Source organism: Megalobrama amblycephala, linkage group LG17 (genome assembly GCF_018812025.1).
Source record: "Megalobrama amblycephala isolate DHTTF-2021 linkage group LG17, ASM1881202v1, whole genome shotgun sequence".
Classification (NCBI taxonomy): domain Eukaryota; kingdom Metazoa; phylum Chordata; class Actinopteri; order Cypriniformes; family Xenocyprididae; genus Megalobrama; species Megalobrama amblycephala.
The window spans coordinates 16,767,990-16,794,071 of NC_063060.1; the positions used below are offsets into that span (position 1 = coordinate 16,767,990).

The following is a 26,082-nucleotide window of genomic DNA, read 5'->3' on the forward strand; positions in this document are numbered from 1 at the left end:
TTCTCACCTGGGTTGGGCTTTCTTGTTTGTTTTTTAATAACAACAAAAAAAGTTCTGTTTTTGGCAAATGTTAAAGCCCTTTCACACCAAAAGTGAAATGACTAAGGCTCCGTCCACACGAAGCCGGAGCTTACCCTAAACCGATCTTTTTTTTTTCCTTGTCTCAAAAAATCTGCGTCCACACGAAACCACTGAAGCAACTCAAAATGATGTAGTATACATGCCAGACCATTAAGTGGCACTGTAATTCTGTCACAGAAATGCACTTAAAGCAGCGAAGAAGACTTGGAGCATGTGCATAAACCTTCCGCGCTGAATACAAACTATAGTAAAGCTTAGAAATAACGCTTTATTTTGGCTCAGTATCATCTGCAGCATGAACACAAGCATCTACAGTCTGCTATTGCTGTTGTTGGTGCTGTTTTGTGGTGTTAGCGCCGTCTGACTAGGGTCGACACATGGGATGATGATGTCATAGTTTCAGAAAATATATGGATTGCCCTGTCCACACGAAAACGCAAAGACGCAGTTTTCAAATTGATCCACTCTGGGACCCGGTTTCAAAAAATAGCGGTTTCACCTTTCGAAAATGCTGGATCCGTGTGGATGAAACGCCTGTCCGATAAAAAATTTGTGCATATTCACAGAAATGCGTCTCCGTGTGGACAGGGCCTAAGCCTTAGGCTGAAGGAAATGCATATTTACACCTGTACAGTAGAGGGCGCAGCTCAAACAAACCTTTCAGCTATGCTGCCATTCTGGATTAAAGAAGAATAGGATACTGGAGAAGGAAGTTCAACACTCTTATTTCTAAATCTAATTTAAAGTAATTTTTGCTTATTAGTATGGTTGAATTAGATAATTGAAAGTCAGCAGCAAAGACATTGGTGATTGCTCCGTTCCGTGCCCGGGCGCGGTTCGTTTAGCCGGTGTTATGCCGAATTCTGACCCCCTCCAAATTATTACCCCTCCTAGTATTGGTAGGTATAGGATTAGGTGTGGGGGAGGTGTTATTATTAGGCGTGGAGTTAGGATTAGGCAGTCAGGTAGCGACTTCAATGGGGGGGGGGGGTAATAATTTGGCAGGGGGGGGTAATAACACTGGCCCTGGCCTGCTTGGAAGAGGTGGGCCAGAGCGCGGTTCGTTTGGGCTCGAGCGTGGTATGAGTGCTAACGGTGCCAGAGCACGGAACTGTTAATACTTTTGTGTGCGCTACTGTCATCATTATGGCGGCAAACATCTTTATTACTACTTTGATAGTACACTTATCAATTCGTTTAATTAATTCGAGTGTATTTGGGTTTATAACGGATCTGATTCTCACCTTATTGATGAACAGGAATTGTAGTTTGTGAGTAAAGCTGCAAATTCCTCCATTAACGTCAGCTGCCTTCGTAATAATCCTCTGATACATGCTATTGAAAATCGCTGCGCGGCATAAATTATAAATAGCCTGTATATTAGGCAGTATCTTAGCGAAAGTGCATTTCTTCCTGTTTTTTTTTTTCATTCAAAAAGTTGCATTGTATATGACGTAAGCGTGCTTCGGCCTGGATCGTTAAGTGCAAGTGTGAGTGCAGGCCAGCGGGGGAGTGGGGAGGGGGGACAATCGCGCTTGGGCTCGGTTCAAGGCAGTCGTGCCTAGTGTGAGTCTTGACCCTCAGTCAATAAATGTGAAAAAGTATTTATAACTTATTTGAAAAAATAACTTAGTTTGTTGTAAATTGAAAAAGTAATGCGTTACTTTACTAGTTACTTGAAAAGTAATTTGATTATGTAACTCAAGTTACTTGTAATGAGTTACCTCCAACACTGCCTGTCAGAATAAAATTGTAAAAAAAAGAAAAAAAAAAAGAAAAGAAAAAAGTATATTATGTGCTTGTTTAAGAAAAAAAAAACTGAAAGATGTTAAACATCCCACTGTACGTATTTATGAAAATCCCAGCCAATGTGTGTTCAGGTTGTTCTACTAAAAATCAGCCAAACAATGTCTAATTGTAAAAACATAGTTCACCCAAAAATTTAAATTCTGCCATTATTTACTAACCCTCATGTCATTCCAAACCTGTTTGCAGACCTGTTTTTTCCATATAATAAAAGTCAATGGAGTTCAATCAATGTTGTTTTGGGCCCCAGTGACCTTCATCGCTTGGACAAAAAAAAAAAAACACTTAAAACATTTTTAACAATTACTGTTCAGTACGGAAGAGGATTAGGGCCAAGCAATAATAAAAAAATAAAACCATCTCGAGATTAAAGCTGTTAAATTTCGAGAAAAAAGTCAAAATAAAATGTTGAGAATAAACTCATTAAATTACGAGAAAAAACTTGTTAAATTTCAAGAAAAAAGTCGAGATAAAATGTTGAGAATAAAGTCATTAAATTACGAGAAAAAAGTCGTTAGATTATGAGAACAAATACGTTAAATTATGAGATTGAGATTACGAATTTGTTCTCATGATTTAACGACTTTTTTCTCGTAATTTAATGACTTTATTCTCAACATTTTATCTAGACTTTTTTCTCGAAATGTAACGACTTTTTTCTCGTAATTTAATGACTTTATTCTCAAAATTTTATTTCGACTTTTTTCTCGAAATTTAACGATTTTTTTCTCGAAATTTAACAACTTTAATCTCGAGATGGTTTTATTTTTTTATTGTTGCTTGGCCCTAATCCTCTTCCATAGTTCAGACATTTTGGGGTCAGTAAGATTTTTTTTTAGAAGAAGTTAATACTTTTATTTCAAAAGGATGAATTAAATTGATCAGTAAAGTGACAAAGATGTTTATAATGTTATAATATTTCTATTTCAAATAAATGTTTTTGTTTGTTTGTTTGTTTTTCACTTTCTATTCATCAAAGGATCCTTAAAAAATACATCACGGTTTCCACAAAAACTTTAAGCAGTACAACTGTTTTCAACATTGATAATAATAAGAATTTTTTCTTGAGCAGCAAATCAGCATTACAATGACTTCTGAAGGATCCTGGACTAATGATGCTCTCCCAAAAAATCTCCTGTTGTGTTCCACAAAAGAAAGTCTTTAAATCTTAAGTCTTTTTATCCCTTTAAAGCTAAATGTCTACAGTGATACATGGTCAGTTAACATGAGTCTCAAGAAGCATTTCATTCCCCTTTATATCTTTTATTTCATTGATGGGCTATGTAGTTGTTCAGCTCTGAATCTAGACTATGGCTTTGTTTATTTTTAAAGGGATATATGGACAGCCATATATTTAATGCCATTTTTATTTAAATATTTTTTATTGCTTGTTTTATTACGTTCAAGCAAAATGCAAAGTTGTCTTTGTGGGCATTTCATGATGTTTTTTTTTTTTTTTTTTTTTTTTTGCCAGTGTTTTTAATGTGGCTGGCTTGACTATACAATTTTGTGCAGCAATGCTAAAGAGAGAGAATAGTTCTGTCAATATGTTAAATTCCATGTGTGAAGCATGTTGATCTTCACTGTCAATTTTGCAGCGGAGCAGCTCGAACTGTTACACACTAAACACTGATACCAATGTTAATATAAAGTGAAATTATTTGTGCAATATTACATAATTTCTCAAATGGTATAACAGCATTCTATCTTTTCTGTTTATTTATTGGGAAGAGTGTAGCAAGTAATACTAACACTGTGTATTTTGTGCTCAAGTATTGTCTAAACTAAAGGCTGCTGCATTGTAGCATTAATTTTCTTTTAAATAAACTCATATATTCAAGAGTTGTGGATCTTCGTTAATTTTGTCCTTAGGAATGAATGAAATTTAATAAAAAAAATTAATTTGATTGATCATAAAGTGCTCCCTTTTGAGGGAACTCAATACATCATGACGTTGACGCTATGGGAAATGTTCTGCGTGAGCTGATGTCGGAACGTGGTCAGGGAGATGGCGTATGAGTGCCATCAAGACCATAAATATGCATCTGAAATAAACGTCATCAGCTTCTTTGTCTTCAGGAATCCACGTGTTTGAGTGTACTGTATGTGTGGAAAGAAAGAAAGATAGTGTTTGTCCACCCTGTTCATTTGAATGAGTAAAATGGCATCCAAAGTGCTCTCTCTGAGTCAGAGGACAGCTTTTCTTGCAGTGGTGTGGGACTCGACCTCCATGCAGGCACTTTTGCCTCCTGCTCGGGTCGACACCATATACAGGCATTAAAAGGTTAGTTCACCCAAAAATTAAAATTATGTCATTAATTACTCACTCTCATGTTGTTCCACACCCGTAAGACCTTCGTTCATCTTCGGAACACAAATTAAGATATTTTTGATGAAATCCGAGAGGTGTCTGACTCCTCCATAGACATAGAATTTAACCACCACTTTCAAGGTCCAGAAAGGTACTAAAGACATTGTTAAAATAGTCCACATTACTGCAGTGCTTCAACCTTAATTTTATGAAGTGATGAGAATACTTTTTGTGCGCAAAAACAAAACAAAAATAACGTCTTTATTCAACAATATCTTCTCTTCTGTATCATTCTCCTACGCTGTTCACATTCAGTGTTTCCAGGTTCTATGCCAGAATGCAGCCTCATTATTGGCCGACTGTGTCAGCATCACATACATGCATTGTGCTGCTCACGTGAACAGCGTTGGCCAATACTGAGCCGGCATTCTGACGTAGAACCTGGAAATGCTGAAAGTCAGACAGCTCTAGGATTTCATCAAAAAAGAACAAAGCACTTACAGTTGTGAAACGAAATGAGGGTGAGTAATTAATGACAGAATTTTCATTTTTGGGTGAACTAACCCTTTAAGGCTGTTAGGTCTTATGTGATAACTTTGGGGCTGCTGTACATGAGACCATGTCAGTTGTGGCTCAGGAGCGGAGGGTTACATCCATTGTGCAACCTCCAAAATGAAAAGGGTTATGCGCAGATTTATCCATACCCTTTCTATGTGGAAAAGATCCCAGATTTTTGCCTGAGGTCCCATGCTGGGGGCATACTGTCATCATAACTCTGAAATCACAGACGCCTCCTTCACTTGTTAGGGATCGTTCCTGGATGGACGCATTTCTGTAGCCACTCCAAAGTCCGAAGTATTTTGCTTTTGACTACGGGTGAATTGTCATTGATGAATGTCATTTGGACCTTTCTGGATTACAAATCTGCCATCAAAATGGTGTTTAATTATTGCAGCTGCTGTGAGAAAAGGCTATAAATGATCTGCCGCTTGCAGCATCCTCACATGCCATATAGCCTACTAGCTGGAACTCGTTCTTTATGTAAACAGACGTGACGTAATGACGCAAAGACGAACGGAAGCATGCTCAAATTTCCTGTGGAAAAACACAAGTACCACCTGAATTAGAAAACATTATTACAAGCTTACCGTTGTGAATCGGGCTAAGGTAAAGAGATAGTTTTGAACACGTTTTGGATCATTTTTAACCAAAAAAAAGTTACAGACTGCAGCTTTAACCAAAATTAAAATGAAAACAGAAAATAAAATAGTAATATTAAAATATAATAAATAAAATAATAACAAACAATATAATAGCATATCAATACTAAAATAACCCTTATATTGTTTACTGTAAAAAAAACAGTGAACTATTATGTGAAAGGATCCTGCACTCTATAATTAAAACCTTCTGTTTCTCAGGATGAAATCTAGGCTATTTTGGACTTTCCCCAGAATGGTGCTAACTGTATCTCTCTCTCTCTCTCTCTCTCTCTCTCTCTCTCTGTTTATTTCTGCTCTTGTATGAGGGTCACTTGCCCCAGCCTCTCATTTTCCCTCAGGATGGGTCATGAATACAAGGAGGATTATATTTTGCTTAGAGGCTAATACTAAGAGGCAGTGATCTTTGAGTTTATGACTGGAGAGAGTGGTGAGTGTCACTTGTGTTTTGTAGGATGTTTCATTTGATTCATTAGATTAGATTATGAGTTTGTTTCATATGCCCAACAAAACAGCCATAATTTGGCATCTTTGCTGGTAATTCTTTTTAATTAATACCAATAATTCTGGACAGTGATTGGAAAACGTTTATCAAAAATTATTATTTTTTTTTTAATAAACTGTTTTCCATGAGTAAAAATAAATTACAGTATTTTTAAACCTACATTTGTTAGGTAAATTTCTGTCATCTAAAATTTTTGAATGAATTTAACTGTACTTTAAATTCTGGACAAATTAATTCAGTAAAATAATGCTTATATAGAGAAGAGTTTTGCACACATTGCTGTTTACAATTGTAGAAGACGGTTGTGCTCCATAAGGAGTAAGATTCTCTTGGTCACCCCTCCACATGACTGTACATACAGTACTGCTCTCCCACAGGCAGCTGACTGGAGCCGTACGCAACATAAATAAACACCACGTACATAGTGGACTTTGTATACAGGGAGAACTTGCTGACCTGAGGGCAAAAGCACCTACAAGAGCCGTTTTGTTCCTCATCTTGTTGGTTTAAAGTCTTGTTTTCAAGTATTATAAATGTAAGAATGTGATTATTGTAATGCAAATAAATTTCAGCATAATGTAATCTCATTATAATTACAATTATTATTATTATTATTATTATTAAATTTTAATTATTATTAAATAATTATAAACCCATATTCGCCCAATTCTGAAACAACATTTGGTAAAAAAGTTACACTAGTATGTTAAACTACTAGTTTGTTAAACGACTTTCATGTTGTTTACAGGATTTAAAATCACACAGTAAGATGTTCCAAATGAGACAATACCTTACTGTCCTTCTTCTGGTTGGAGCAGTGAAGTCACAGGTCAACCCTGGTGAGTAAAATCAGAATAATTCATACAATTTCAAAATCAAATGATGAACAATTTCTAATTCAATACCATTATATTGTGCAAATCTATGTAAAGTATTTTTTCTGTCATATGAGCTGTAAATTCATTAATATAATAGCTCGGATTTTCTACATACTTTTGGAGCACTTGGTTTAGCATTACTTTCACTGCAGTGTACCTTTATTTTTTTAAATAATAATAATAATAATAATAATAATAATAATAATAATGAAAGTGTAACATTTATTTAGTTATTTTGGACTTTCAGTTTGTTTCTTTTCAGTTCCCTTGTTTTAGATTCCCGGCAGTCTTTAGTTACTATGGTTACAGATATGATTCGTTATTCAGTTCAGCTGTGTATCGTTAATTAACCTTATTTGCCTTACTACTTAAGTTCCTGTGTTTTCAGTGTTCAGTTGTCCAGTCTTGTTAATGTTATGTTTTGTTTGCTTGCCTGCCTTTTGTATAATAATGGAATATATAAATAAATGTATGCGATAAGATTTCCAGTGGCGAGCAATTTAACGTTATCTGTTCAAACCAGACTCGACTCGAGACGCTTCAAAATCAAACAAAAATCATAGCCAATCAGAAGAGCATGTGGGCGGGCTCTCTCTGTAAGTGCACTGCATTCGCAACACTATTTAAACATGATAAAAAATACATACTGAGTGACTGAAACAATGTTTTTTTTATCATAGAATACACTTGTTTGTTCACCTTGAGTTGAGAGTTTGAACATTGTTTTTTCTTTTTATTTATTCTCAAGATCTGAGGTGAATAACTATTGTTGCTTTCAGTATGTCTAAATAGCTCACGAAGAATGATATTCAAACTCACATTAAATTCTTTTTACATTAAATAGGTCTAAAGCACATATGCTGTTCCAGACGCAGCACTGCAGAAATAGAAATTGTTTGTAAAATAGAATGGTGGCGAATCACCTTTGTGGCTGGTTAGTACAAAAAAAAAAAAAAAAAACTATGATTAACATGGAAAAGCTTGTTGTGTCTGGTCAGGCTTAGGGCTGTTACAGAATTTGCATTGATTTCATATTTTAAGTCGTTATTAAATCTGTGCATGTTTGTGGACTCCGTCCATTCTTTCAGTATGGTGGATTGTCATCAAATTTTGTTTAGATAGCCTGTAATATAATTATTTGGGAATGATTTTACACACACATTTTACACACACACAATGTTACCACTTCAGAACTAGGGGATTGCCTATCCAATAATCATGGCAACCACTATGTGGTTTAATTACAAGTTAAAAATGAAATTAAAACAATTGTATGTTATGAGTTTTAAACATATAAACTATAGCTTCAAAACATAAAAGCAAGTAGGCCTAGGAAATAATGAGGGAAAAAAAATGTTTTACAAGGAAAAAACAAAGAGTGCTTTCAGTATTTCAGAGCATCTGAATGTTTTCCATTCAAGAGCTGTAAGTGATTTTTCTCTTTCTCAGCTTTACTGTTGTTTGATCATTACTGATGACATCATAGACAGCAGGGGATCTAATAAGCTGCATTCACACTAATGCACAGATCTCTTTAGAAATATAAGATTTGTTTTGTCCTGTCTGTTTAATCCCTTAATATATAACAGACTTTGTTTATAAAATTTTGAGATGCAAGTACATTTAACCACTTACTGGGAGTCACACACAGTTGCATGCACGAGCACTCTTCACAAAGCGCACGTGATCATTTGAAAATGAAAGTAGCCTTCTGTCAGTGAGTTTCATATTTTTAATATATAAACCCACTGAATTCCAAATTACATAAATGATGCTTTCGCAAAGCATTTACAAGGAAAATTCTGACTGCAATATTTCATATTTCAACATGTTTCCATCGATTTCACACATTCTGGCAATAGTTTGACTAGTACAATGTGAAGTTTATGTAACAATAACACATTAACTAATGTAAGTGAGAATAAATTACTTACCTCTGCTGGATCAATCATATTCTTCTTCTTCTGAGGAAAATTCAAGGCTTATTCCTCACAGCGCATCTTCCAAACTCTATGAAAAGCAGAGAAATGATGAAGCTTGATGCGTTGTTTATTGAGGTGGTGGGCATTTACAGTTTAGCGTGGCTTACGTGGATGAATATCATGAATCACTTGCACTGCACGTGGGTGTGGTCACATTACAGGTGATGAGCATACACGTGAGAAACTGTACCTCTCGTTGGTTTCATATGGATTACATAAACTGACAATATTTGTTTTTGATATGAATTGCTTGATTTAAAACTATCTATTTTTAAATCAAGCAATTCAATTCAAAAACAAATATTGTCAGTTTCAAGCTTTCTAAAGACATATCTCACATGTCTGTGTGGCAAGTATTTGCTAAGTTACAGTTCATTTCATTTCAGAATGGACTTCACTGAGAGAGAGATGGCAGAAAGGGGCATCCTGTTTGTTTTCTTTATTTTGTGAAAAGCAAAACTTTTTTTTTTAATTGTGAGTGTACACAAATAAAAGTAGACACTTAACAGTTTGACGTGTACGTCTTATCTGTATGACCAAAATTGACTGAGTATTTTGAGTCTCTTTCACACTGATAAGGAAAAAGGTTAGGTGGTCACAGTAGCGCGACCGCCAAAGACTGTTTGAACCTGATTCTTTATCTTTGGGTGCTTTCCTACAAAATATCATGGCAGAAGACCAGACCTAATTATGTATTTAGCAGCTCAGTTTGCTGCTTTTACACGGAGTGGCCTGAATCTAATGGACTACACTCTTCAGTTCAGCCATCTTGCCGTCCTCTCGAGCTATGACGACGATACCATCAAAAACTACTACCATCAAGTAGACCTCCCAGATACCCAACTCGACTGGAGGGAGGCGATACTTCGATATCTGGAGTGTCTACCCCTGATCAGTACTGCAGCCAGACCCAGAGCACAGCCCATCATCACCCCTCACCATGGAGGTGACGACACCAGGGCCCCCCACAGATGGAGAGCTTCCGCCCACCCTGAAGACAGAGCCTGTGTTGACAGCGCCAACTAACACCCCAGAGCCGAAGTACCAACATGAGTCTGACTAGGGGTGTGAGCCGGCAAGAGTCATACCAGAGAGAATCTTGGTGGAGCTAGACACTGGAGGTGACTGGCTGATCTGTTGGGACTCTGAAGCACTGCTTCCCACCCTGCCTCACCCTGAATCTCCTGTACCTTAATTGCCTTTGGTCCTGCCCAGCATAGCCTCAGCCCATTGACCTGTTAGCTCTGCCTTTGCTACTCTTTCCCTCAGCTCCACCAGAGGCCAATGTCCTTACGGCTTCACCAGGCTACATCATCCCTCCGCTCCACCTCGGTCAGACGTCACCCTGCCTGCACCGCACCCTGCAGTGCGGCTTACTCCTATGATGGCGCCACATCCCACCCCTGCTCAGAGGCAAGGCAGGGGCAGCCACACTCACCTTCTGCTCCTCTCTCCAGGAACTCGTCCCTGGTGAGGGCTCAGACAGTCTAGGAGGAGCCTGCACTCTGCGAGGAATTAACTTCCCAAAGGCAGCCGAATGCACACGTGCATAAACCTGTTCAGTACCGTCTCAATAGCAGCGCCAAACAGTCCAGATGGTGAGACAGGGGCATCCAAGAGGATTGCTTTGTCATACTCCCTGATGCCCAACAAATTAAGCCACAGATGCCCCTCTGCTGTCACCAGAGCGGCCATAGATTGTCCAAGGGAACGAGCCGCCTGTCTGGTAGAGTGGAGAGCTAAATCTGTGGCCATGTGCAGTTCAGAGACCGCCTCCAGGGATAATCCCTCCCACTGATCCAGGTCCTTAAGCAGATCTGCCTGGTAGGCTTGTAATACTGACATAGTATGCAAAGCACCGCCAGTTTGACCAGCCGTCGAGTACGCTTTGCCCATCAATCTCTATGTCTTCTGACATGGCTTAGAGGGCAAAATGGGAGCCTTCATCGATGAGGATGTCCCCAGGGAAAGATAACCTGCCAAATTCCTCTCCACCCGAGGCATCTTCCCATAACCCCACTCACACAGCCCCTCTACATTAGAATAGTTAGAGGCAGAATGTGCAACGCGAGCAGAGAATGTGCAGGTCTGGAAGAAATGAAAGACTCATTGGAGCAGTGCACTTATGACTGCACAGAAATCGCTTGTCTAAGCAGCTGCTTGCCATCTCATGCTTCAAGCCAGACCATTCCAAAATCAGTCTGACTGAGACACGAGTCATAAGCTCCACTACCTCATTGTATTTGGCATTCTGTTGCATGTAGCAGAGAACAGATTTTTTACACATGTCTGTTCCTACTGACTCCACGCTCTCTAGATCATTTGAATCATGAGCGAGTAATGAGTCCTCATGTTCCACGGAAGAAGCCGCTGAGTGGGCTTCCGTTTCAGCCATGAGGACAGCAGAGCTCGAGTTGCGAGACTCAGCAGCTTGACATTCTTCATTCATGAAGAGTGCCAGTTGAGATCATCACATCCATATTCTTATAAAGTGACTGAAAAATAATTATATATGGTCATACTATTGCTAAAACAATATCTAATAGTGGTCTAAGACTAGCCTAAGACTATTTATTTAATTTATTGATATAATGATAAAATAACAACTTGCTGAAGTAAAGTAAAAATATGAAAATACCTTTTTTTACCTTTAATGTAACAACCACTAAAAAGCACTGGTGGTAAAGAGAAAGCCACATGATGAATCAAAACTCATTGCTTTTCCACACGATGAGGTAAATACTAGAAATAAAGAAGGTGCACGGTGTTATTGTCAGGGATATGTGTGTTTTGCTTTTGTTTTTGGATATGTCTTCTGTGTTTTCCATTGGTTCATCCCATTCACCTGTGCCTTGTTAATCACCATGTTAATTATCTCATTTGCTCCTTTGTTTGACTGTGTATTTACTATACCCTCAGTTATCTTCTGTTCTTGGTCTTGTGTTAATGTTTCTACCTGTTGGATATCTTCATTTGGTTTTTGGATTATCCCTCTTTGTTTCTTAATTTCTATTAAAGTATGATTGAACTGATCTTCAAGCCTCATCCTTCTGGATTAACCAACCAGCAAGGTGTGACAGATCACAAGACCCCCAAAGAATTGAAAGGTATGGATTACCTTCCAGAGTCTTGTCCTGTCATGGCCACCCTTCCAGAGTCTCGTCCCTTCATGGCCACCATTCCAGAGTTTCGTCCCATCATGGTGGCCATTCCAGAGTCTCATCCCGTCATGGCTGCCACGCCTGAGCCCTCAGCCAAGATGACCGCCACACCTAAGCCCAAAGTCAAGACGGCCGCCACCACACCTGAGACTCCAGTTTCCATCCCAAGTCCAGAGATGACTCCCGTCCTCGTCCAGAGATGACTCCCGTCCTCATCCAGAGATGACTCCCGTCCTCGTCCAGAGATGACTCCCGTCCTTGTCCAGGGTCCAGAGACGCTGTCCTCTGGTGGAGCTGAGGGAGAGAGTAGCAAAGGCGAAGCTAACAGGTCAATGGGCTGAGGCTTTGCTGGGCAGGACCAAATGCAATTAAGGTACAGGAGATTCAGGGTGAGGCAGAATCTATACTTCCCCGGCCATAGTGACTAAGTCAAGCTCCCAGGTCAGTTCAACCTGCTCCTTCATTGCGGTCACTATGGCCACACCAGCCTCCACATCACGGCCACAGAGGCAGTCCCAGATAAGACCGCTTTATCACACATGGCTGCAGAGGTCGTCCCAGAACCGCCTGCTCTTTTATACACGGCCACGGAGGTCATCCCAGAGCTACCTGCTCTCCCAGACACAGCCACTGAGGCTGTTCCAGAAGCATCCGCTCTTCCAGACATGGCCACAAAGGTTGTCCTCGAGAAGCCCATCCCTGAACTGTTTGTTCCACCCTGGCTCCCTGAACTGTCTGCTCTGCCCTGGCTCCCTGAACTCTCAGCTCTGCCATGGTCCCCTGAACTGCCCTGGAGGCTCCCTAACCTGCCAGCACTGCCCTGCTCACCTGCTCGTGACCTCCAGGACTCCAGGGTGGGGGTCCGCCCACCCTCCCCGGTTGGACTCTTTTCAGCACGGGGTCGCGCCTTCCGGGAGGGGGGAGTAATGTCAGGCATATGTGTGTTTTGCCTTTGTTTTTGCATTTGTTTTTGGATTTGTTTTCCCTTGTGTTTCATTGGCTCATCCCATTCACCTGTGCCTTGTTAATCACTTGTTAATCACCTTGTTAATGATCTCATTTGCTTTGCTGTTTGACTGTGTATTTATACACAGTTATCTTCTGTTCTTGGTCTTGTGTTAACGTTTCTACCTGGTGGATATCATTTGTTTTTTGGATTATCCCTGTTTGTTTCTTAGTTTCTATTAAAGGGGTGGTTCAGTGTTTTTTTTCTAGGCTTGATTGTGTTTTTGGGGCACAGTTTAACATGTCTTAATGCTTCGTTTTTTTGAAAACACTGTATTTTTCATATATTTTACCTTTATTCTACACCTCTGTTTCAAATGTCATATGAACGGCTTGTTTGACTTCCTGGTTCTATGAAGCCACGCCCTCTGAAATACGCAATGTGCTCAGATTGGTTAGCAGGTTGGTAGCTGGCCCAGTGAAACACCACGCCCCTTATCATCCGTTGCTTCAGTAAAAAAGTAAATAATGGCGTCTATATTGCTGTATCAAATTGAGCCCGAATCAGGTTAAAAAAAAGGTAAAGGAGGTAAAGGATTTTTATTGTCATTCCAAAGCATGGTACATGAGCTGGAACGAAATTAGGTACTGAGGTCCGGTTAAAAACATTCACAATAAATAACTAACTACTCATCAATAAATACAATAGATAAATAACAGATAATACAAGCCCATATTAATATATGGGTACCGCCTGCTCTTTTATACACGGCCACGGAGGTCATCCCAGAGCTACCTGCTCTCCCAGACACAGCCACTGAGGCTGTTCAGACCCAGATGAAGAGGGTCAAGCTGTAATTGTGGCTTTTAAAGGATGTTTATGAATGGTATTTCATTTTTTTTTTATTTGTGTCAAAGTGTTTATATGTTGTCACTGCTGTTTGTTAGCTTAGTTTCAATATACAGTTTTATCCTGATTAAAGCTTTACTGTAGCCGAATACATGACTGAGTAGTCGCATTTTTCAAGGTAGCGTTTAATTTATAGCATGAACAACTGTTTGTCTATGAACATAGATGTTTGTTGGTGTTTGTAGAATTTAGCTAACTGGCTAGCGAAGCAAAAACTAGTTGTTCTTTGTATATGTCCTTGATGCAACCAAAAATAGCAACAGAACTACAGTATACATTTAAAAGACATGTACAAACAATAAAACGTACTTACAGTTTGAAGCCAATAAACAGCCTCTGCTTTTAAAGTGGGAACTGCTCCTTTTTTCAGTAAAAGCCTTTGTGCAAATCCAGCATTGAACTCGTGTAGATTCTGGAAGCTGTCTTCTGCGCCGCATCCAGTGTAGAAAATATCACAGATTATAATGGGTTCTATTATCTTTTGACGTGTCACATTGCACCGCTCACGTCCGGTGTTCACAACTCTTCCGCTTCCATTATGTGGGCGACATGGCCTCGCCCACTTTGTTGCGTGTTCCCGGGGGCATGTTTTGCAGGGTTTATGATGTCACCAACCCGGTAAGAAGCTTGTTGTGGTCCAAACCGGTCGTTATTGTAGACATTAAACTGCCATAACAAAGACAATATCTCCATTTGCATTGAACTTTCAGCGCTGTAACTTTGCAGATACTGTTTATGCTCAAGCAGCAACATTACACACTACTAAAGTTAAAAAAGTGAAATCGCATTGAACCACCCCTTTAAAGTATGATTGAACTGATCTTCAAGCCTCATCCTTCTGGATTAACCAACCAGCCAGGTGTGGCAGTCATAAATACAAAACACCATCATGGTAACACACATGACATTAAAATAATGCAGTGAAGTCACACACAAAATTGCAATAGTCTTTTTTCCCTATTGTGACATACATCAGAGTGAAACAGCTTCTCGAACAAGAAAAAATGTAGACCGGGACTTCCATGGCGAATTGACTGGATCGCTATAATTTGCTATTGAGGTAATGTCATGTGAGTAACAGTTTGTTTTGCCCTCACCCCAGTGAGCATTCCATAAAAAATAAGAATTATACATTTTGATTTCATGCTGACGTTAACATCATATGTAACATAAAACTCTAATGTACATAACTTTTCACTGTAAATTATAAGATGACTTGTACATTTTTTACTTCCAAAAACGTCTCAGGTTACAGATGTAACCCTGGTTCCGAATCTGAGTAGGGAACGAGACACTGCTTATAACGCATTGGGAACCTTCTGCATGATAACGTCATTGAAGCACTTATGTATCTAACCAATCGTGTAGCGAGACGTCAGAGGCGGGTGACATCACGGACCAGGAACTATAAAGCATACCCGGATGCAGAGATCGCTAGCTTCTGGGATAAGTCTGAAGCAAGCACTCGCAAGTATGCTGGGGGTATGGCAGGAGACGCAGCGTCTCGTTCCCTACTCATGGAACCAGGGTTACATGTGTAACCTAAGACGTTCCCTTTCGTGGGAACTGTCGACGCTGCATAAAACATTGGGAACGCAATCCCAACTGTGCCGTAGCTTCAAGTACTTGCCAATGTTAGCTTGACAAAATAGAAGACCCCAGAGTGGAGCCAACATCAAGGTTATAAAACCTGATAAATGTGTGCTGGCATGACCATCCAGCTGCATCACAGATATCATTAATGGAAATTCCAGACATCAAAGCCTTTGATGCCACCATACTCCTGGTAGAATGGGCGCGGACAGCCAATGGAGAAGGCTGTCTGGCCGCTTCGTATGCAAGTGAGATGGCCTCGACCACCCACTTGCTCATCCTCTGCTTAGATGCTGGGCTCCCTTTCTTAGGGGACCCATAACAGACAAATAATTGATCTGATTTTCGCCACAGGGCAGGTCTGTGGACATACGCATCCAAAGCCCTCACTGGGCAGAGCAGATTCAGTTTTTCCTGATCCGAAGACTCAAAAGGAGGAGGATAGAAGGCCTGGAGTACAATGGGACCTGGGACATTGGTGGGGACCTTTGGCACATAGCCAGGTCTAGCATGAAGGAATGCCTTCACCATTCCTGGGGCAAATTCCAGGTAAGATGGAGCAACTGAAAGTGCTTGTAGATCTCCTATCCTCTCCAGAGAAGTGATAGCAAGTAAGAAAACAGTTTTTAGAGTGAGGAACTTTTCTGGAACCTCCTCTAGTGATTCGAAGGGAGCCTCGGCTAACCCTTGTACGCACTGGAGGCCTCAACCTCAGTGTGCCACGAAGGAAGCGTGTAACGAGGGGGTCTCGTCCTACCGAGGAATCCCCCTCAAGAGGAGCATGATAGGCTGAGATAGCTGCAACATAAAACTTCAAGGTTGAAGGAGATAAACCCTCTGAGAACTTTTCTTGGAGGAATCTTAGCACAAAGCTAATAGAAGTGTGGACAGGCTCCGTATTATTTTGTCTACACCAAGTAACAAATAAATTCCATTTATAGGAATACAGCTTCCTCGTGGAGGGAGCTCTGGAGTTAAGGATGGTCTCTACAACCTCAGTTGGGAGACCAGCATCTATGAACCTGGCCCCCTCAGAGGCCAGGCCCATAGCTTCCACAGTTCCGGGCGAGGATGTATTATCACAGGAGGTCCTGTCTAAGGGGAAGCTCCATTGGGGAGCCGTCTAAGAGGGACACTAAGTCCGAAAACCATATCCTGGTTGGCCAGTATGGGGCTACCAGTATTAGGCTGGCCCCTTCCTGGCGTACTTTCTCCAGAACTCCCGGGAGCAGAGCGAATGGGGGAAATGCGTACAGGCGTAGCCTCGGCCACGTCTGCACCATAGCATCCAGTCCCAGAGGTGCTGGATGTGTTAGGGAGTACCAGAGTGGACACTGGGTTGACTCTCCAGAAGCAAATAGGTCGACTTCCGCTTGACCGAAATTTTTCCATATGAGATCCACCACTTCTGGGTGGAGTCTCCACTCCCCGGGCCTCGGCCCCTGCCTCAACAGGGCATCTGCTCCCACATTTTGATACCCCGGGATGTAAGCTGCCCTCAGTGAGAGCAGCTTCCCTAGGGACCATAGGAGGATCTGACGGGCCAAGTAATATAGTTGGCGAGACCGCAGACCCCCCTGATGGTTTATGTATGAGACCACTGACATGGTGATCTCTCAGGTCTGGGAGGAAGTATTTCAATGCTAGAAACACCGCCACCATCTCTAGCCGATTTATGTGCCTGGAGAGCTGATGGTCCTCCCATAAACCCTGAGCTGAGTGACCACTCATGATCGCCCCCCAGCCCGTGAGGGAAGCATCTGTCATAAGCATTACACGATGACCAGAAGCCCCCAACACGGGTCCCTGGGACAGGAACCAGGGATTTTTCCACATGGCCAGAGCACGAAGGCATCGCCGCGTGACTTTGATCATGCGAAAAGGATTTCCCCTCGGAGAAAACCCCCTGGTCCTGAGCCACCACTGTAAGGGTCTCATGTGCAGAAGGCCAAAAGGTATGACGTTGGACGCAGCTGCCCTCAGACCCAACAGTTTCTGGAACTGTTTTACAGTGAGTGACCGGCCTAATTTCACCCCTTTCACGGCTGCAAGAATGGAACTCACACGAGCAGGAGACAGATGTGCCTGCATCGTGGTGGAGTCCCAGACTACACCTAGATAAGTGGTAGTCTGAGCCGGAACTAGCACACTCTTTTTGGCATTGAGCCTCAGCCCAAGCCTTTTCATGTGGGACAGAACAGCATCTCGATGCTGCCAGTTGCTCTGATTGAGCTAGGATCAACCAATCGTCGATATAATTCAGTACGCGGATGCCCTGGAGTCTCAGCGGAGCCAGCGCTGCATCCAAGCACTTCGTGAATGTGCGGGGTGATAATGACAGGCCAAACGGAAGAACCCTGTATTGGTAAGCTTTGCCCCCGAAAGCAAACCTGAGGATCTTCCTGTGAGAAGGATGGATGGACACATGAAAGTACGCATCTTTTAGGTCTATCGCCACAAACCAGTCCTCGGACCTGATCTGTGGGATAATCTGTTTGAGTGTAAGCATCTTGAATTTGAGCTTTTGTATAGAGCGATTTAGCACACGTAAATCTATGATAGGACGTAGGGTCAGTGGAGGCCGCACATTGGGTGGCAGGGTTATCATAACGGTCCCCTGAGGGTGCCGAAGGGGAGCGGGTGTCAGATATTTTATCACCAGGCTCCCTCCGGAGGGGGCCGCCCTCATGGGTCCTGACCCACAGATGTCAGGGCCGCTTTGAAGCCTTCTTGGCAATATTCATGGCCCGCAGGTCCGTTTTACCCCTAGAAGGCTTCTGCTGTGTGGGCCGCCCCGATCCCCAGGCTTTCTGCGGGGGAGTACGGGGGCCACACTAGCTTTTTGTTGCGCTCTGTGGTGCGCTGAGGAGCTTGTGGATGGCCAAGGCTGCTCCCGCTCAGCAACCTTGGGGGAATTTTTGATCGGCGGGGGAGGAACCACTGGAATGCCGCTGACTGTTTCTTAGCCTCCTGGATCCTCTCGACGACTGATGTAACAGCGTCGCCGAAGAGGCCCGCAGGAGACAGCAGCGTGTCCATAAGGGCTGCTTTGTCTTTTTCCCTTATGTCCGAGAGGTTTAGCTACAAGTGCCTCTCCGTGGCCACCAAGGCTGCCATAGACCGGCCCACTTCTTTAGCCGTCTCTTTGGTGGCACAGAGAGCCAGGTCTGTTGCCATTCTCAGTTCCTGGATGCACTCAAATGTGGCCTCCCCGCTTTCATCGATCTCCCCCAGCAGGTCAGCTTGATATGCTTGGAGCAGCGACACGGTGTGTAAGCATGCCGCTGCCTGACCTGCTGCCGCATAAGCTTTGCCCACCAGGCTTGGTGGCAACGTCGGGGTTTTGAGGGATGCCGACTCGGGTGAGAGATAGCTCGCGAGCGTCTCTTCTACCCAGGGCATCGCCCCATATCCATGCTGTTTCAGCCCCACGATGTTACTATAGACAGAAGTCTGGGGGCTGAACACACGGTACTGGACAGGCCTTCTCCTCGATCTCGACACCTCGGTGTGGAGATCGGGGAAGAAAGGCAAACCCCGATGCTGGGGTAGTGACCGCGTGGGGAGAAAGTGCTCATAAAGCTTGCTTTGCTGGCCAATCGATCTTTAATTTGGCCACAGTCCTGGTCACTACCTCCAGGAGCTCCTCATATGCTGGGGAAGAGGATGCCGGGTCCTCATCCCCAGTCTTGACGCTCACCACATCAACCTCCTTGGAGGAAGAGAGGCGAAGCGCAGGTGTCTCTCTCCGGGGGGAAGAAACCGCAGCGTATGCTTCCACCACCAGAGGAGAGACACTGGATCTGGCAGGTGAGGGCTGAGATAAGGCTGGGCCCGTCTCAAACCCCTCTGCCAGCTCCATTTGTGAACCCCACGAATGAAGTCTACGCTATGCCTCGGCGACAGCGGGACCCGATCCGTGGGGAACACCAACGAGGCACCCTCTTTATTTTCAAAGAGTGCCTGGTGTGATCGCAATACTCTGAGGGTGAGCTTCTCACAATGTACACAGACAGCCCCCAGCCTGTGCATGCTCAACCCCCAGGCAAACGACACACATCTCATGTGTATCCCCATCTGGAATATATCTTGTGCAGGGATGAACACATTTAGTGAATCGCTTGCTTTCTGCCATTTTGTGTCTTATTACTATATATGTGTGGTGCAACTGATGCTCTTGTCCTCAGACGAAAAGATCTTGTCTTTCTAATAATATAGATGGAGACAAACAACACCAAATAAGACACACAAGATAACATAGAGTGCTTGCTGAAGACAACAGAAGCTAGCGATCTCTGCATCCGGGTATGCTTTATAGTTCCTGGTCCGTGACGTCACCCGCCTCTGACGTCTCGCTACACGATTGGTTAGATACATGAGTGCTTCAATGACGTTATCACGCAGAAGGTTCCCAATGCGTTATATGCAGCGTCGACAGTTCCCACGAAAGGGAACTGTAAATTTAACAGTATTTGAAATGTCCCGTTAGATTTATTATAGTGTTTCAGAATTTATTACAGTGTTTTTATCGCATATTGTAAGGGAACTAACCAGTTAACAGGTTTTTGCGTAGCATTTTTACAGTCTTTTACTGTTAATCTTATGGGCGCTTTTGAGCAGACAGCTGAAAACAGGCATGTCATTGACATTAGGGGAGGGAGGAAGCTACTGTGTGCTTGGGGTCCAGCGTCTGTTTAAATGCCAAAGCTTACAAATCAAATTTAGAGGGATGTGAAGTATATTCACTGGTTGACTGAGTTTTCCAATTTGTACTCCTGTACAATGGAGTCTATTTATAATTACACTACTCATATACTGCCAGTGTTGTGATATAGAGTATATAGAACTAAAATGGCAAACGTTTGAAATAATTTTTCTCCCAGAACCCTATTTTTGGTTACCAGAACATTATAAGAATGTTTGTTTATGGTTACAGAAAAGTAGGAACTTGAGAAAAAAGAAAAAGAAAACAGGAATCATACACTAACATTAGAAAAAGTTCTGTGTTTGCTGGCAAATAGTGTGACAAATAATACTGTCTATAATGAAGTTAGGCTTCCTATGCAGCAACTTATTTAATATTATAAAATATAAAATATTATAAAATATCAGATATTATATAATTTTCAATTGTCTACCTAAAAGATTTTTTAAAGAGAAAGAACTACTCAAAGCTGAGAAAGCCTTTTAGTTCATGGTGAGTTTGTCCTGGCATGAACATAAAAGTCTCTCTGTTTTCTGCTGAGGCCTCATGGATGGGGTTGAGTGGTATTTTAGATATTTGCTTATAGGGTGTGGATTCATGCTGCAGAGGTTGTGTCCACCTACATGCACAACCTCCCTGGAGCAGAGCTACACAGTCTTGCTCCTGCAGCACAATGCCACCTACTGTGTAGTAAATGTTAGTCTGGTGAGGTGGTGGCTTCATGCCCTTCGACAAAAAAAATAAAAAATAAAAAATAAAAAATGTTATGGGTTCAATCCCAAAAACTGTGCTGACCCAAGAACCCAGGATCATTTTGCCTTTAAGAAAGATCCAGTTTCTGTCAGGGGAGACTGTCTATGCTATTACAGACCGTAAAATACGTTTTACGGTTCCTTTATGACATTTTTTGAAGCTTCAAAGTGGTTTTTGAGTGGACTGTCAATGGATGGACAGAAATCTCTCAGATTTCATTAAAATATCTTCATTTGTTATTCGAAGATGAACGAAAGTCTTATGGGTTTGGAATGACATGAGGGTGAATAATTGATGATAGAATTTTTATTTTTGGGTGAACTAACCATTTAGTTTACCCTTGAAGTCCTAAATAATTAAACTAAAAAAACTAAATCTAATAAATATAAAATAATAAAAAACTATATAAACAAAAAAAAACTGAAACCAATAAAAATGACAAAAATGCACAACAAAATAGCTAAAATTGTAACTAAAATTAAAGTGAAATAGTCACTTATAAAAATAACATCTAATTAAAAATATTAACAAAAATAACACAATATAAAAATAACATCTAATTAAAAATATTAACAAAACGTAGTGTACCAATGCTAATAAAATAACACTGAAATGCCTGTGTTGTTAAAGGTGCCATCGAACGTTTTTTTACAAGATGTAATATAAGTCTAAGGTGTCCCCTGAATGTGTCTGTGAAGTTTCAGCTCAAAATACCCCATAGATTTTTTTATTCATTTTTTTAACTGCCTATTTTGGGGCATAATTAGAAATGCGCCGATTCATGTTGCGGCCCCTTTAAATGCTCACGCTCCCCGCCCACGGAGCTCGCGCTTGCCTTAAACAGTGCATAAACAAAGTTTACACAGCTAATATAACCCTCAAAATGGATCTTTACAAAGTGTTTGTCATGCATACTGCATGCATGTGTCGGATTATGTGAGTATTGTATTTATCTGGATGTTTACATTTGATTCTGAATGAATTTGAGGCTGTGATCCGTGGCTAACGGCTAATGCTATACTGTTGGAGAGATTTATAAAGAATGAAGTTGTGTTTATGAATTATACAGACTGCAAGTGTTTAATAATGAAAATAACGACGTGAATACAATAATAAACAATGGTAACTTTAACCACATTTAACAGTACATTAGCAACATGATAACGAAACATTTAGAAAGACAGTTTACAAATATCACTAAAAATATCATGATATCATGGATCATGTCAGTTATTATCGCTCCATCTGCAAATTTTTCGCTATTGTTCTTGCTTGCTTACCTAGTCTGATGATTCAGCTGTGCACATCCATTCCATTCTAATGCTTTGATCATGGGCTGGCATATGCAAATATTGGGGGCGTACACCCCGACTGTTACGTAACAGTCGGTGTTATGTTGAGATTCGCCTGTTCTTCAGAGGTCTTTTAAACAAATGAGATTTATATAAGGAGGAAACAATGGAGTTTGAGACTCACTGTATGTCATTTCCATGTACTGAACTCTTGTTATTTAACTATGCCAATATAAATTCAATTTTTAATTCTAGGGCACCTTTAATGTGTGTCATTTGACCTTCCTAAATTTCATCCTGTGATAGCTGTATGTAGGTACCCACTGGGGATGACTGGAGGCCAGATTCAGGATGAAGATATTTCTGCTTCCAGCCAGTGGTCAGAGTCCACTGCAGCTCGATATGGCAGGTACATCCAACACACAGAACACACACTAAAAAATGATCAGAAATACTAATAAGTTATTTTCTCCACCACATCCCTTTATATTCCAGATTGGATTTTGATGATGGAGATGGGGCGTGGTGTCCGGACGCCATGGCAGAACCAGACAGTCTAAAGGAATTTCTGCAGATTGACCTTCGCACTCTCCATTTTGTCACTCTTGTTGGCACGCAGGGACGGCACGCAGATGGAGTGGGCAATGAGTTTGCCCAGCTATATAAGATTAAATACAGCCGGGATGGTACCCGCTGGGTCTCCTGGCGTGACCGGCGAGGTCGACAGGTGAGGTGACAGTGTTATTTTTATCAATTCCATTGAGATGTTTTTTGTGACTAGTTGAGAAGCTGAAGGGATAGTACATTCATTTTAATTCTGTCATCATTTCATCACACACATGTCATTCCATACCTGTACCATTCTTCTGTAAAACACAGATATTTAGAAAAATGAGTCAGTGGGGTCCAATGTCATTGGGGTCCAATAAGATGGAAGGAAAAATTTAATCCTTTAAGAATTATGTTTATTGTAAAATGTGAAGTGTGATTTCATGGTTTGTGTGTTCTTGTCATTATTTAGATCATTGAAGGGAACAATAATGCCTATGACGTTGTGCTTAAGGACCTGGAGCCTCCTATTATTGCTCGTTTTGTGCGTTTCATGCCTGTGACTGACCCCTCTATGATTGTATGTATGAGGGTGGAGCTCTACGGCTGTGAATGGCTCGGTAAACTATGTTCTTTCTAAATCAGAAACATAGGCTATTTTGTGCAAGTACTCAAACTCAGACTGTGGCATTAAGAAACCTCAAAAGGGTGACAGTTACCTAAAATGTCTCATCGCAACAATGCATAAAGAAAGCTACGAGTATTTCTTCAGTAGTCTACTTTTATGATGCTTTTGCATCCTTTTGCAAGCTTGAAAGCTGAAGTCTGCATTAGTTGTATTTGTATGTAAAGGTGTGACCACTTTATTATTCATACTGGTTTGGTACAAAAAACTATCTGCTGCAGATGGTCTGGTGTCCTACAGTGCCCCTTCTGGCCAACAGATGAACTCCAGAGGCCAACAAATCTACTTAAATGACACTGTGTATGATGGAGCCATTAGTTACAGGTAAAGGATCACACACACTAAACACTAAAGCAAATATCACCATGTCATCCACAAAAATTAAACAAGGTTTTCTTTTTCTCTCAGCATGACAGAAGGCCTTGGACAGCTCACTGATGGAAGCTGGGGTTTAGATGACTTCACTAAAAGTCAGGTGTATGGTGTTTGGCCTGGCTATGACTATGTGGGCTGGACCAATACTAGCTTCCCTGGTGGCTCAGTGGAGATGATATTTGAGTTTGACCGGATCAGAAATTTCACATCAATGAAGGTTCGTCTGACCTTCTGAAATACATCTGCATCTGCATATCCCTTGTGAAAAAGTAGTGTACTTAATTTTATTCAGTTATTCAGTTTATAGGATGACTTCAGATCTTAAAAGTATATTTTTACACTTAAATAAATAAAAGGCCACTTAAGTGTACTTAAAGAGAGTGCACTTTCATGGCTGTTTCTTAAAACAGTTTAAGGAATAGTTCACCCAAAAATGAAAATGATCCCATAATTTACTCACCCTCAAGCCATCCTAGGTGTATATGACTTTCTTCTTTCAGCCAAACACAATTAGAGTTATATTAAATAATATCCTGGCTCTTCCCAGCTTTGTAATGCATTAAATAGTGCCCGAATTTTTGAAGCTCCAAAAACCGCATCCATCATAAAAGTAATCCATATGACTCCAGTGTGTTAATAAATGCCTTCTAAAGTGAAGTGATGGGTTTTTGTAAGAAAAATATCCATATTTAAAACTTTATAAACTATAATCACTGTCTTCCAGCAATGGTCGTACATATGACGTAGGCATAGCGTATAAGCTTAGGTAATAATTGATGAACAATGAAGCGCAGAGGATATCAATTTTGATATAAGAGAAGAGGAACTAAGTCATACGTCAGGTCAGAGGCCACCCTTCTGCTGGAACTCGACTGTCTTGTGAAGGCGTGTATGGACATTGCTGGAAGCCAGTAATTATCTCATTCCTCAGAATGCTTGGGTCCCACGATCGAGTTTCTGAATGAGTTAGGTGGCTCGCCCACCGGCGAGCTTAATTTCTCATTCAGGGCTGGAGGGGAAGATGAGCTGGCAGGCTTACGCCTTCTGAGGACACGACTGGACTTCCAACTTTGGGTGTGACGGTTCATTCTCAGTCTGACACTGAGTTGGCAGTTGTGCTTGCCCAGGCTGCCACCAGCATTAGGTTTGAATGGACTCCTCCGCCCTGTCTTGAACACTTGGACCCAAGCATGCTGGGGAATGCCCGGTTCAAATTTTCCTAGAAGTGCATGAGGAGATCTCAAAGTCGTGGAAGACACCTTTCTCTGCCAGAACATGTTTAGCCAGGACCTCCATCCTCACTACCCTCAATGGTGGGGTATGCTTCCTGCAAGTCTATCAGGCCAAAGCATTGAAAGATCTGCACGAGGGTAGTCGTGACCCAGTGGTAATGTTCCTGTTTGGGGCTTCTCATTCAGGGCTGGAGGGGAAGATGAGCTGGCAGGCTTACGCCTTCCGAGGACGCGACTGGACTTCCAACTTTGGGTGTGACGGTTCATTCTCAGTCTGACACTGAGTTGGCAGTTGTGCTTGCCCAGGCTGCCACCAGCATTAGGTTTGAATGGACTCCTCCGCCCTGTCTTGAACACTTGGTTGGACGATTGGTTCCAGGGTTCAGAGCTTGGCTGAGTGTTGCGCTCCAATGGTCCCCCAAGAGCTCCCCCAGTCTCATCCAGAAACTCAACTAGGGGAACCCAAGCATGCTGGGGAATGCCCGGTTCAAATTTTCCTAGAAGTGCATGAGGAGATCTCAAAGTCGTGGAAGACACCTTTCTCTGCCAGAACATGTTTAGCCAGGACCTCCATCCTCACTACCCTCAATGGTGGGGTATGCTTCCTGCAAGTCTATCAGGCCAAAGCATTGAAAGATCTGCACGAGGGTAGTCGTGACCCAGTGGTAATGTTCCTGTTTGGGGCTCCCAAGTGCGACGCCTAGTGTCTCTCATTCAACACCTTGGACACCTTTATCATACACCCGGCGCAATGCAGTGCCAGACACGAGGCAAGTGTTCTTTGCTAGATTCATCCCAACGCAGTTATCATTTTCACGTCCTGCACCACGTTGTTTAAATAGCAAATGCATTTGAGCCCATTTGTGCACCCATGGGCGTGCTATTCTGAAAACGAGGTGTCTTCAGGCGCATTGATGGCACGATGCTATTTTGAGGCAACTGAAATAGACTGCGCCATTGACCCACTGAAACCTGGTCAATGGCGCAATATTTTTTTTGTTATTTAAAGAGCACGTCAGTAATATGCGCCTAAAGGAATCCGGCTTGTCCCGTCAATCCGTTTCCTCGCTAGAGAAGTGTTCAGTTTTTCCACTTGCAA

At 41.8% G+C, this 26,082-nt stretch overlaps 1 protein-coding gene across 4 annotated transcripts in view; it reads left to right on the top strand.

Moving 5' to 3' along the window:
- The first annotated feature begins 5,744 nt into the window (after positions 1-5,744).
- ddr2b (discoidin domain receptor tyrosine kinase 2b) overlaps positions 5,745-26,082 on the top strand; it is a 29,815-nt gene continuing 9,477 nt past the window's right edge. For 2 of the 4 annotated variants that reach the window (XM_048164902.1, XM_048164904.1), the window contains exons 1-7: positions 5,745-5,848; positions 6,672-6,762; positions 22,449-22,551; positions 22,638-22,869; positions 23,164-23,311; positions 23,598-23,700; positions 23,785-23,968. In XM_048164902.1, the coding sequence (XP_048020859.1) occupies positions 6,693-6,762; positions 22,449-22,551; positions 22,638-22,869; positions 23,164-23,311; positions 23,598-23,700; positions 23,785-23,968 (840 nt within the window). In that variant the 5' untranslated portion in view covers positions 5,745-5,848; positions 6,672-6,692. Of the gene's footprint in view, positions 5,849-6,302; positions 6,459-6,671; positions 6,763-7,193; positions 7,398-22,448; positions 22,552-22,637; positions 22,870-23,163; positions 23,312-23,597; positions 23,701-23,784; positions 23,969-26,082 lie in introns of those variants that run through there. The other 2 variants (XM_048164903.1, XM_048164905.1) reach the window with 2 other exon arrangements.